The 13,302-nt window shown below is 38.5% G+C and overlaps 1 protein-coding gene across 2 annotated transcripts; it reads right to left on the bottom strand.

The window, feature by feature from the left end:
• Positions 1-556: 556 nt before the first annotated feature.
• LOC131329145 (E3 ubiquitin-protein ligase WAV3-like) lies at positions 557-6,435 on the bottom strand. Of its 2 annotated transcripts, none has more exons than XM_058362524.1 (2): positions 5,840-6,435; positions 557-2,845 (listed from the first exon to the last, which is right to left on the bottom strand). In XM_058362524.1, exons 1-2 carry the CDS (start codon positions 6,059-6,061, stop codon positions 953-955), a joined length of 2,115 nt encoding a protein of 704 aa, XP_058218507.1. In that variant the 5' UTR covers positions 6,062-6,435; the 3' UTR covers positions 557-952. The 2 variants fall into 2 exon arrangements, with proteins under 2 accessions (XP_058218507.1, XP_058219270.1); XM_058363287.1 differs by having other exon boundaries at positions 557-5,134; positions 5,231-6,412.
• Between the last annotated feature and the right edge of the window lie 6,867 nt (positions 6,436-13,302).

Here is a 13,302-nt window from a genome sequence, read left to right as displayed (position 1 = left end):
AGGCCTGTGACAGAAAAAACCCAGAGAAAAAGAAAACTAAGAGTCTAAGACAGCATCTCCTACTCTAGATTCCATTCCCGGGGAAGACGATTTCTACAAGGACACCATTGACTAGTGGGCTAAAAGGCCGAAAAGAAGCAAATGAATCATCGAAAGACAGTTCAAAAAAGAATTGCCGGACAAAATGATTGTTGTGACAGTATGACCTCACTGTTACAAAACCACTGAATATAGTGAATGGCGATGAGTATCAGCCTAAAACAAATTAACTTTGCAAAAGTCAAGTGAACACACTGATAGTCTGTGACCAATAGACAACAATGGCGATGTCTTAACATTAATTTCACAAGTCACAGTATCCAAGGCTTTTGTTTCAGCCTACGAATTTGAGCCGTTCAATATAACCTTTCATCTGATATTGTACGATAAAAGCATTTGGAAATTCAGGATTTGCGAACAGTGAACGAATCATGCAACTAACCTTTTCAATGCCTTGTGCTTAATCAGCAAACCAAATGAACAAATTAGGTACAGTACTGAAGAACACAAAAGATACTGCACCAAAAGAGGCTCTGTCAAAAGAATCAAGAGCAGATATTTTATATCATAAGTGAAGAATTTCTCCCCAGTATCCCCGCAATTACAAGGCTATACCCCCATATCTCCTCTCAAAGACAAAAAGACCATTCCTCCTTTATATACAAAACCCTGGGATGAACCCCTAACTTTCCCCTTCTAATCGCATTTCCCGAAACCATTTCTCCACCTTTCCCCAATGTTCACGTACAATGCAAAACTAAGTAAATATACCGAACCATGTAGAAACATCCAAGTCCCATTTACCCCTATTTCCTTCAAATTCTCCCCCACTTTTCCCAAAACCACGAAAAATAAAACGAAATACTGAAATATGGAATGTGGCGCAATAATTAAAAACCAAGCCTACGATTGATTACCTTGGCTGATGTCGCATATTAAATGATCGAGCTGGTCTAACGGACGGTTGAGGTGACGAATTACCAAAGAACGTAGTCTGTGATTGCGTAACCATATCAACCATGGATGGAGTCTGATAAGACTGCACAAGGCTTGTACTATACGTGGAGTCGCCTCGTGCAGTTGCTCTCTGCCATGAATGCGAACTCAATCCAGACAACACATAAGCCCTTCCAGATGACTCATAAACCTGGCGATTCGCCATCCTTTCTTGCATTTCCCTCAGTTCTGCACCCAAGGCAATGCATAACCGATCACCAGCTCTCATGGAAACGGTTTCTGACATTGCTTTATGACATCTCCCAAGGACAGACACCGCACCAGATAAATCACCCCTTTCAGCTGCAGTTCTTGCTTCCACGATTGCCTCTGCTGCTAAGAGCCTGTTCCGCTGCCTATCCACTTCCACTGGCACCACTAAGTCTCTAACTATGTCAGGCCTAGGAATCTTGAGCTCATCAGCTTCTTCAAAGGTAACCGATTCTTTTGTAATGGGGTCTTTGTAAACACATGTGACCTTCAACAAAGACGTCTCATCAGAGGACCCTTCATCGACGACCGGAATGTCTACTGTCACCAGAAAATCTCTCTCTTCTTCGGCATACAAGTCTCCTACATCGATAAACCCCCGTCTTGCACAAGGCATCACTCTTGTTTTATAACTTCCTGCTTTTACCGAACCAAGCTGCAGTCTTGGGTGAACACATTCAACTCCCACCTCCAGTTCCTGCACCACTACACTCAGAAGCCCACCAATGCACTGTGCAAAGGCATCCTGAATCGCACTCTCAGCTTCTATGAAAGAAAACGTCCCCCCAGAATTTTCAGAGACCGAGTGCATTAATTTAGAATCATGGTCCCCACCAAACCCAAAAGCGTGAACTGGAATCTTTGATCCTGTACCACCATTCTCATGATTTGAAAACGGGAGAAGTGGCTGGTAATCGAATTGGGAACGGGAACCAACTGGACTGCTGACAGTGTATGTATCCTGTCCATCAGATAGTAGTATGATGCTGCCCACTGGATTCTTCCACTTCCGGTCGGTAACAACCTTAGCAGCTTTCCTTAGACCATCAGCAATGTTGGTCCCACCATTTGAAGTCAGGCCATTAACTGCTTGTAGCGCTGCTTGTTTTCCAGTATCAGTCATTCGACGGAGTGGAAACAAACGGCGGGCGGTGGAGGAGAAGGCGATAACTGATAGCCTGTCATAAGGGCCAAGGTGTTGAATCACGAAACCCATGGCTCGTTTTAGCAACGCTAGTTTTGTACCCGCCATGCTTCCACTGACATCAAGCACCGTGACAAGATCAACTGGAGCACGAGAATTAGGTTCATTTGCCCCGCGCTTTTGTCTTCTGCTAGTAAGAGCTTTTAGATGGATTAGGATAGTGAAATTTTTATGAGAAGCTGACCTTGACACAGCAGACATTTCTGGGTATGTTTTGACCTCTATTGCTCCAATAGACCGGTCATTATCATAAACATCTTTACAGAATGAGGACTTTTCAGTAAGCTCTGGTTGGTGATCAAGATGTTCATCGTCATTGAAAAAGAGTGGTTCAGAGGGATGAAAAAATGATGTAGAATGCCGCCTATTATTTGCACTGGCGCGAGGGGGGGGAAGCCATTGGGCCCCCGGAACAGTGTGCGTTCCTTCCCTTCCATGGGAAGGTTTCTGAAAGGGGATTTCCTTCCATTTCGCTCTGCAAACGGGACAGATTTTGCTTCCATGTGTTACGTTAGAAGCAACACAATGGAAGTGGAAGGAGTGGGAGCATTCTGCAGTGAAAATAGCATGACCCTGGCCTGGTTTCATGGTGTTAAGGCATATTGAACAAATCTTCTGCAGTTGGAAAGAAATGCTAGTGAAAAACGTACTTAAGGACACAGAATCAAGATAAGAAACAGTATGGTTTAGGGAAACGACCTCAACAATAAAAATTACAAGAGAATATTATATAGATGCTATTGCAATTCCAGATATACAATCACAATCCAAATATCATGCATTTTAGACATTAAGAGAGCCTATATTGAAGTGCAGAATTCATAACTTCAACAAAATTATAGCTTAGGAAGATATTTGATTGATGATTTGATCAGGTCATCCAGCTTGTTTGGAGACGAAATAAAGACTCTAGGATGGCTTGAATGAGAATCTCTCTTCTGAAGTTATTACATCTTTAAAAAGAACCCCTCCCAAATGATAGCAGTCCCAAATCCCATTCATAGGCCATAAAATTACTTGAACTGGACACTGGAGCTTAGATCCCTCAAGTATCCTTAATCAGCAAATCGTATTTCCAGCGCGCATCTATGGACAATAAGGATAAACAGTTTTTGCCACTTCAAAACTTAACAAATCAACTGACCCGCGTAGCCAAATGACTCCTTTGATAATCTTGTTGGATTCAACAGGTTAAAACAAATACATATTAACAGGTCTGAATTATTAATCTTTCACAAAATGCAAGCATTATAAGGCAAAATTGGTCGCAGAATGTCCTGTAGTTGCCCCACTCGGGTGGTGTTAAAAGAATGACCCCCATGTCTGCATGTCAGCCACATAACTGAGTCAGCTTCATGAAAAGAAGAATAGCATGCGAAATATCCCCGTCCTATTCTATCTAGAGTAAAGAAAATTCACTTGAAACTGCACCATTGTGGGTCAAACCAGTTCACAACTAGTATGAGTCAAAGTGATATAGTCAAAAGATGAGGAGAATATACTGGTAAATGAGGAAAAATAAAGAGAGAAACTTCTTTAAAAGAGAAGGGTAACAAGCAACTCTCAGACTAATGATGAAGCTTTCAAGGCAATAAAAAAGGGGGAAATATCAAAGCCCATTTATCAAAAGGAGGACAAAAATCATTAGTTGCTCTTATATGATTATTCTTTTTAGCCCTCATCTCACTTTGATGAACTCTCTCAATCAACGGTCTACAGGCTTTTCCAAGATTACATCAAAAGGAGAGAGAGAGAGAGAGAGAGAGAGAGAGATATGTCTGAGAGGAATAGTGCAGCTGCTGACCAGACAAAGCACTTTCCTTTAAGGAGGGGAAGAAAAAGGGAAGAGGACACTGTAGTTTTCCTTTCACAAAGAGGCTAGAGGACACTGGTCCTTAAAGGGACTTATCTACTTTACCAGTTTACCAAATAAAGCCATATATGAACTGAAAACTGCATGACAACCAATAACCCATCTTCACAAATCACACCACTATTAGACATCCATACCCCATATCAGCTGAGCACCAACCCCACATGAAAAAGACCAAAAAACACACTTAACCCAACAAAAAGAAGGATAAAAAAGATACCCTTTGACCGCTACACTTATTCCAAAATCCATTTTCACCCTAAGCTTTCAGTTGTTTCTTACACTTAAGGTCATGTCTCAAGTTTGGCCCCTTCATCCATCTGTTGGTCAATTGATGGTTATGTTGACTCTTATTGTGAGGTCATATGCACACCTCACCAGAACGAAAGATGAATGGAAGGGCTACATGTGGATCAAAAAAAATAAAAATGGAAGGGCTACATTGACACTCGAGTCTTGACCTAAGATACAGAATGCACGTTCGTGAACGTGAACTAAACCGGTAGCGCGAGACTGTGAAAGTGTCATTCGAAAACATCCCAACTACTAAAATTCGTGCTAGCAAGAATTAAGAACGTGAGGATTGATGAGAGGGAGACCGAAAGGTCCCATTGTAAGACTATGTGACCTAGGACTTGACCTTGCCTAACACAATTGGAAGTGGAAGGTGTGAAGTGAGATTTTAGTAAAAATACAAGGGTATATAGAGTGTAATTTCCCATAATATTACTGCTTCAATAACAGCCACCAATTCCTTTACACAACACAACTATTCTAATCACTAATCAGAGTCCACCAATGAATATCTCGAACAAAGAAGCACTAGAATGAAGACCTTTTTAGAGATAGAAAACAAAATTGAAATTAATTCCAGTTACTAAATTATTAGAAGGCACACAAAGAATACAGAAATGGGAGTCGAAATATTGAATCTGCCATCTCTTTGCTTTAGTAAGTCAGTATTAGAAACTTTTATTTATATTTTATAACTCTAGGTGTGTGAACTAGTCTACGCATATCTTGAGTAATATCTAGGACTGCAGCTCGACAAATCGGTAGGACCCAATACCAGTGCCCATTAGCGGGAGTCTAATTAAAGTTAGAAGAAAATATATCTTGAGTAATACCTAGGACTGCAGCTCGACAAATCGGTAGGACCCAATACCAGTGCCCATTAGCGGGAGTCTAATTAAAGTTAGAAGAAAATATGTATGGCCTGGGCCCATAAGAGCTAATGGCGGGGTTTCGAACCTGAAACTTTTGAGGGATATTCATATCGATTTATATAAAACATTCAACAATACACACCCTTATTATTGAAAATACACACCCTTATTATTGAAAAGTTATAACTTTGGTATATAAGTTACCACTTACGAGACGCACCAATATGTTACGATCCCAGTGAAAATGTTACGAATCCTAAACATTATGCATTCTATTGTTATAAATTATGACTTGTTAGAATAAAAGCTACCAGATTAACTGAAACATTATGAATCCAAGTGAAAATGTTACGAATCTTATTGCTGAAAAGTTACGAGTTTTAGAACGAAATTTACAAAACACACCAAATTCTATGAAGTGGCACAATAAAAGTACAATAAGTGGATATGGTTAACACTTTTAAGGGCGTATAGGTTAACACTTTTAAGAATTTTAAGGGGTTTATATTGTAGACTTATTGTATATATAAAAGTGAAAATCTGAAGATAGAAATGATAAGAAACACGAACTTTGGACGATTTGGAGCCGTACAAGGGCAACCGGAGGCCCGAGGACGACGGAATCGGCGTGGTGGGCATCCTGAAATCGTTGCTCATCGCCCCCGCAGAGAGCAGAGCGTCGTCGGAGAAAACGGCGGCGGCGGCGGAGTACGGCGGCGCGCCCTCTGCTGCGGCGCGAGGGACGAAGAGGCACGTCAGAGCGAGCTTCGCTTTCCTCCATTTGCTTCCCATTCTGCGATCTGGTACCTCACTAGAGAGAGAGAGGTTTAGTTATGTAGTAGCAGTAAATATGTAATCTTTGTTCAGGACTTGGGAAGGTGTGAAAGGCCGCATAGTAACGAGAGCAGATCTTCTCGAGTGCTCGTATTTTTAGCTGGTGCTTCTCTCTCTCTCTCTCATCTCTTTTTGAACACAGAAACCAATAGGAGGATTGGACCAAAGCAAAACATATATGCAGACATCCCGATACAGAAACAGTATTGTAAACTATAGAGTGAAGGCAGTGATGAGAGAGAGAGAGAGAGAGAGAGAGAGAGAGAGAGCTGTAGGGAATCGTGAAGTGAGAAAATGAGGGACTAAACTAATCTAATAAAGGGTAAAGGGTTAGGATTTGGTTTTATGAGAGGTCTTGGTTTTGACCTCCCAAAGGGCTTTCCGAAATGATTCTACAATTACTTGGGACCGGAACATACACCTAAGTCACATAAATGCGTGCGTGTATGTGAGTGAGAGCGAGCGCAATCTTGAACACGTCTCTCAAGAGCAGTACCCTAAATTTGCGAGAACAATAATTGAGATCACGAGTGTATAGCGAGGATTGAGAGTGCGAGTGAAGACCAAATCAAAAGATTATGTGATTGAAGTTGGAAAATTGTTTGTGTCGTGTAGCGTAAGAGAAAAGGGAGAGAAGTGAAAGGCAAAATGGAAGTAAAAAAAAGTTTTGGTGTGGGAGAAATGATTTTATTTTTAACAATAAGTTATAGATGAAAAAGATAACAGCTGAGAATATGGTATCAATCAGGTTAAATAATTACGGTAGTACAATCTTTTTAATACGAAATGATTAAGCATCCACGCTAATCAACCAAAACAAACAAAAAAAAATCATATGATTGTGATCCACGCTAGCTAGTCACCGGACTGAATATCATTTGTGTCTTTTTTGGCCTTAGTTCCAATTTTATTGGATACTAAGAATTATATGATTGCGATACAGTTATCTTAAGATAAATTGATTTTAATTTATGGAATTATGTTGATATAAATCATGGAGGTGTTTGGCGGCTTCATTTTTTGCATTTTGCATTATAAAGTTTTGTACATTTTTTTTTAATGTTTGAAAGTAAGTTTCAAAATGCACTCTATCAAAATGAATCCTAAAAAAAAAAACCGTAAAATGCATACTATCATATAAAAATCACATCAAGAGACGCTTTTGGATTTTGATTTTGCTTTCTCTGATAAATCCTTCGTGCAAATTTTATTCTACACGCATCATTGACACAAATTTTCTAACTCTCGCTACAATTCAAAAATCTATAATCTACCACTCGGAATCCAACATCTAAGAGGCAATCAGCTCCCGAACACCCCTTATATTGACCAGACACAACATTTTGAGACGGAAAAAATAGTAATTAAAAAATTCGACGATTACAAACAAAAATACCAAAATAGAATCCCAAAAAAAAATCACATACGGCCAACAGCCGCTTGTTCCTATCATTTTCATTACCTGGGAGAGAAAACCTATTGGTTGATGAACTCAAGAATAAAGGCAAACAGGATTTCCGTAAGCGTTCCTCTCCGTTATCGCAAGAGCCAATAGTTTCAGTTGAAGAACCGACCGTTTAACGTCATACTCGATCGCAGCTTCTTTTTGATAACTCTCAAGTCCAGAACTACGTACGCTGACCTCGACTAATTTTATGGGCTCAATCCTACCTGATCGCTTGCAGGAAACCTAGTCATACTCACATTTTCACAAATCTAAAATTGCCTATGTATTGGCAACGTTTTGTAGAATATCTATACGAAGTAGTATTTTTTTGTTAAATTGTGAATTTTTGACCCTCCTAAAAGTGCAAGTATTTAACCAAAGCATAAAATTGCCAAAGATATTCCATCCAAATCTATCATACTTCTTAACGCGTATGTATGATTTCATTATTTATAAACATTACTTCTATTTTGACCCCACTAGCTAGCCATGATTTCTGGCTCCGATCATGCCTAAGATTTCTAATAGGTTTTCTTGGCCTTACAACCTGCAGATACAGGTCAAAGAATTTTAAATTAATCTTGCGTCCAGAATGAATGGGATATCCCAACGGTGAATTAGATTTGCACGCGACTCCTATAGTAGATCACCACATCTCGTATTCTTTTTTTTAGAATTGTTATTCAAGTAAGACTTTGAAACCTACTAACCATCATGATTTCGGGCTCCAACCGTAGTTGCCTAAAATTATTGATCGATACTTTGACCTTCGATACAACCATCAGATTCAAGTCTAAGAGTGTTGAAATATATACAGTGATTCTGAGTGCTAACATGGGACTACAATGGTGGATTAGATTTGCATATGCATCTGCCTATATGACCAAGATTACACAGACCATCCAACCAATTTTGTCAAGAAGACTGGTTCTGTGCAGTATATAATACTGTACAAGGATTGGACGCTTTTGTGGTATCCTTTTAAGCTTGATTAGTTATAGTCATTTGGTAATTTTGCTTGTTGGGGAAGGCGGGGGCCAATCTCAGTTGACCCATTGGCGCTTAGGCTCATTTCGTGAAATAAGAAAATAAAGTTGGTCCTTTATTGACATCGGCAAATTTTGATGAAATGATCGATAGGAACTTGATCCTAAGAAAGTGGTAGCATTGTTTTCGATTCATGACTATGAAGGCCATCCCAAAATCCAATTATGATAGGGTAAATAGCAAGACTATACCAAAAAAAAAACCATAAAATATGCCTAAATAATATTGTGGTTAATGTTGATGTGTTCATAATAAGCGTTAAAAATAAGCACATTAAACTTGTGCCAATGTATGAACCTTATGGACCTGATCCTCAGCATTCTAGATATAAGCTACTTTACAGATTGAAAGCGCTGTCTTACATTGGACCAATCTTTAAAAAGCCATTAATTATCTAAGGAGGGGAATGACCAGACCTTGAGAGGTCTAGTCATATCCTAAAACCGCTTCGTTAGAAGAAAATTATAGAGCATTTGTCATGAAAATGATATAAGATTTTATTTTTATTTTTTTGCAATAAAAGCAGAACACTTCTAAAAAGTTGAAAGGGGATAACAATGACCCATGAATTTCATGATAAAACAATGGTGCCGATCGGTATAATCTTCTTCCTCACCCCAACAATAATTATATAATTCAACAATAACTTAAATCTAACTTAATCGTCCGACTCAAGTATCCTCGAAGCCTTCTTATCTTTCCTTTCGGGATTCGGAAGCTTAGAATATGGCCGGATCGGAATCCTTCGTCATCGGTGGTCCTCTTATCAGGAATCAAAACTAAGGTCATTGCGCTCATAAATGACACCCTCGCAAAATTTTGATTTGTGCAACAAATTTATTATAGGGACAAGCAAATTATGCTGCGATTCCATCGTTGTAGCTAGCATTCTCATTTTGAGCATTGATTTCTTTGTCCGTTAGTTTTACACTTTAATTCCGTATGCTTTTTGACTCGTTGATTAGCTAATTTGTTTACTTTAAAGTCAAACTCTAGTAGTATTAAAGTAGTACAGTAGTACTAGTAATTAGAGAAAACCATGTTCCAAATTTGTCGTTTAGGGACACCATTAATGGGAGATGTTCCCTTTGAGAAGGGAAATCAGCTTTATGTCCTATTCCTGCTGTGACTTGTCCAAGAAAGAGTGACAGATTTATACGTTATTTGATTTGTGATTTGAGTAGTATTTTTTGGTACATCAATGATACACCCACTGAGCATACGCCCACCGTACCGTCTACCGCACGCTCGCCGGGTTCACTCCGGCCACCGAACCGTTGATCTGAACCGTCCAAAATTTCTATAAAAAAAAAATCGAGTGGGCCAACGATCATTGGCATCCGACATGTGTAAGTGCTCGAACCAATCTTTCATTTTTTAATGGCTCGGATCATCTAATTTTTTTAGGTTCGGATCAAGCACTTACACACGTCGGATGCCATTGATTCTCATGTCGACCCACTCGGTTTTTTTTTTGTAGAATTTTTGGACAGTTTGGATCCGGCTGGAGTTGGCCACAAGCGTGCGGTGGGCAGTGTGGTGGGTGTATGCTCAGTGGGCGTATCATTTCTGTTTTGGATAATGAATAGAGAGAAAAATGAGAGTAATGATTGGAGAGATAGATAAAAAGTGAAGAGAGATAGAATGAGAAATGAAAGTAATAATTGAAAATTAGAGAGAAATAAGAGTAATGATTAAGTTGAGAAATATTTTTTAAGTAGAATAATAAAGTGAACAAGGCATTAGACTCTGTTTGGAAATTGTGGAAAAAAAGGAAAGAGGAGGAAAAATAATTAAGAAGGAAAATGGGGAAAAAAAGAAAGGAGAGAATTTTACTATTTCCATAACTCTAATTTGCCATTTCTCTTCTTTTTCACTCAAAACCAAACAAGGGAAAGGAAAAAATTTCAACTTTCTTTCCTTTTTCCTTATTTTCCCCATGTTCCAAACAGAGCTTTAAGGATACAAGAGAGAGAGGGGGGCCAACCCCAACCATGATCAGTGCACACTTGCTGTGCAGTTAGGTTGCGTTCTCTTGAACTTAACTTAAATCTATGAGTTTTGTCCTTATTTGATTTTTTTTTGCATTTGTTAGTTTTGCGCCAAACTTTTATAAGTTATTGATTCGTCTCGACGAGAGGAATTGAAAAAATAAATTTTTTTTGACTTTTACTCTAGTATTTTGAGAAATAACTGTTTTTTTAGCAAAAAAAAAAAATGACATGTTTTGCTAAAAATTAGTTATTTCTTAAAATACTTGGATAAAAAGTATTTTTTTTTGCTCTTGTCGAAACGAATCAATAACCCATAAAAGTTTGACGCAAAATTAAAAATGCGAAAAAAATTCAAATAAGAACAAAACTTTTAGATTTAAGGTTCAAGAGAACGCAGCCTTAGTCGGGTTGTTCAAAAATTCGTTTTTTAAACATAGGTAAAAAATTAGTTGGAGCAAAACCGATGGGAAGTAAAGGAAATTTTACTTAATTCTTAATTTTCTCACTCGATTTTAAGCATTTCTGGTCTCAAAAGGAGTAGTATAAAAATTGGGGGAAAACCCACCATGGTCGTGGGCCCCCCTGTTCATGTTGTCTAGTGGCCAAGGAATAAACTCCCACCTCTAATAAAAAGACGAAAAAGTCCTGTTTTTTTGTTTTTATTATTTTCTGATGAAATGGGCCCCCACCCCCAATTTATCAGTAATAGCATCATGGGTTGTCCAATCTCGTGTTGAGTGCGGTGGGTGGCTTTTCAGAAGGTTGGTTGGTATCTAGCAAGCAAGTGGGTTGTGCATCTTCAATTTGATTGATTATGGTGCCTTCAATTGTGAGAAAAAGATGGGGTGGAATTGAACCTTTGTTTAATTAGTAGAGAGAGAGAGAGAGAGAGAGAGAGAGAGAGAGAGCATCATCATGAGTTGCAAGGCTAACAAAGCGGCCAATTACTACTAAGAGAATTGGGGTGGTAGTCGAGCTGGTAAAGTCGCGGGACAAAGCTCCCTCTCTCTTCCTATGCTGTCGAATTTTAACTAGTTTATGATGGTAGTCGTCGTGAATCAGATGTCACGGGTGAGGATAGTCTTGCTGACACACATTACAGTGGGATTGTAATGACGAGAGCTGTTTCTTTCAGAGCAATACCTATCTCGTAGTTGAACATCTCAAAATGGTTAGAGTTATTACGCTGGTCTCTCCTTCCTAATACTACTTTATTTGAGCAGAAAATAAGGTAAGAGCGAGTTATTTGCGCAACAATAATAAGTAGTGTGGACTTGATCAGGGAAAAAAGTAAATTACGGGGACCTAACAGCTGTACATGTGATCATGATACATATTACTAACTCCACCTGACGGGAAAAAGTCAATGCTATGTAATGTGGTGATCAACAAACTCATTACTCAGCAAATTGACTCTCAACATCTCTCTTTCTCTCTCTCTCTCTCTCTCCTGAACCCATAAACTTCGGATTTACTTCTCCTTCTTCAAAATTCTGAACCACTTTTTAAAACTTCAGTCAGCTCATAGCTGAGGCTGTTTTTACAAAGGGGATGCTAGGTACAAATTTTTTTCACCGAAAATGATCCGGAATACACTATTTATGACCGGTTATAAACGATTCGGTCTTTTATGGCCGGTCATAAATATTGTATTCTGGGTCATTTTTGGATAAAATTTCTTTGCACATGGTATTTCTGTTTTTACAAAATGTGCTGTAAGATGGTGTTCTCCTGTGTTTGATGTTTAATCCAAGGTACTTATTACTTCTCTGTGAAATGGAATATCAAACAAAACGAATTGCGCGGATAAAAAAAAAACAAAACAAAACGAATTGTAAAATAAAGCGGCTGTTGTCCTTCACTTTTTGGGCTTTTTTATGTTTTTTTTTTTTTTCCATTAGTCAGTTTTGCGCTATATTTTTGTAGATTATTGATTCGTCTCAACGATATAAATCGGAAAAGTACGAAATTATGACTTTTACCTAAATTTTTTTTCTAAAAATTGAAAGTCAACATTAATTTGGAAACCGAAACTTAACATTAATTGACCTTCGTGTAAATAAAAAAGCAAAGTTCCGTCTTTTTTTCTGGGAAAAAAACCTAAACAAAGTCCTATCATCCTTCAATGTAAACAAAACTCCTGTTTTTTCACACTACAAAACCCTAATTGAATGTACGTAGAGAAGACGTGATTACAACCAAATGAGCCATAGTTATTCAGTAATCGGCAGTACTAACTCATCCCAAACATATTGTGTATGACATTTTTACGTAGAAATGTAAATTTCATTTTTTGATAATTCAAGGGTTTGGACTAACTTATACGCATCTCGACTAAGTTGCAGTAAATAGCACTTACTATTGTGCATGGGATGAGATTTTTTTTTTTGGTCAAAAGTGAGAAGATTGTGCCTAGCTGCACTTACAAAACGGAGATCATTACAAATAACTTGGACAAAACCAAACTAATCACAAAGCAATTGATATCTTCCATCCTAACCCAGACATGGCCTGACGCAAATGACACTTTTAAACTGCCTAACATTTAATTAGGAGTCTCAAATGAGAAAAAGTGCAAAGTTAAGGACAAAAGACACCAAATACCCATACGATCAGATACATTCCAACCAAGTATGAACGCACCAATGAACTCCCAAGAACTACAGATCTGCCAAGCCGCCACGAGTTGCCCCGCCAAAGATATTGTGTAG

This window comes from Rhododendron vialii, chromosome 1a (genome assembly GCF_030253575.1).
Source record: "Rhododendron vialii isolate Sample 1 chromosome 1a, ASM3025357v1".
Classification (NCBI taxonomy): domain Eukaryota; kingdom Viridiplantae; phylum Streptophyta; class Magnoliopsida; order Ericales; family Ericaceae; genus Rhododendron; species Rhododendron vialii.
This window is presented reverse-complemented; position numbering and strand designations above follow the sequence as displayed.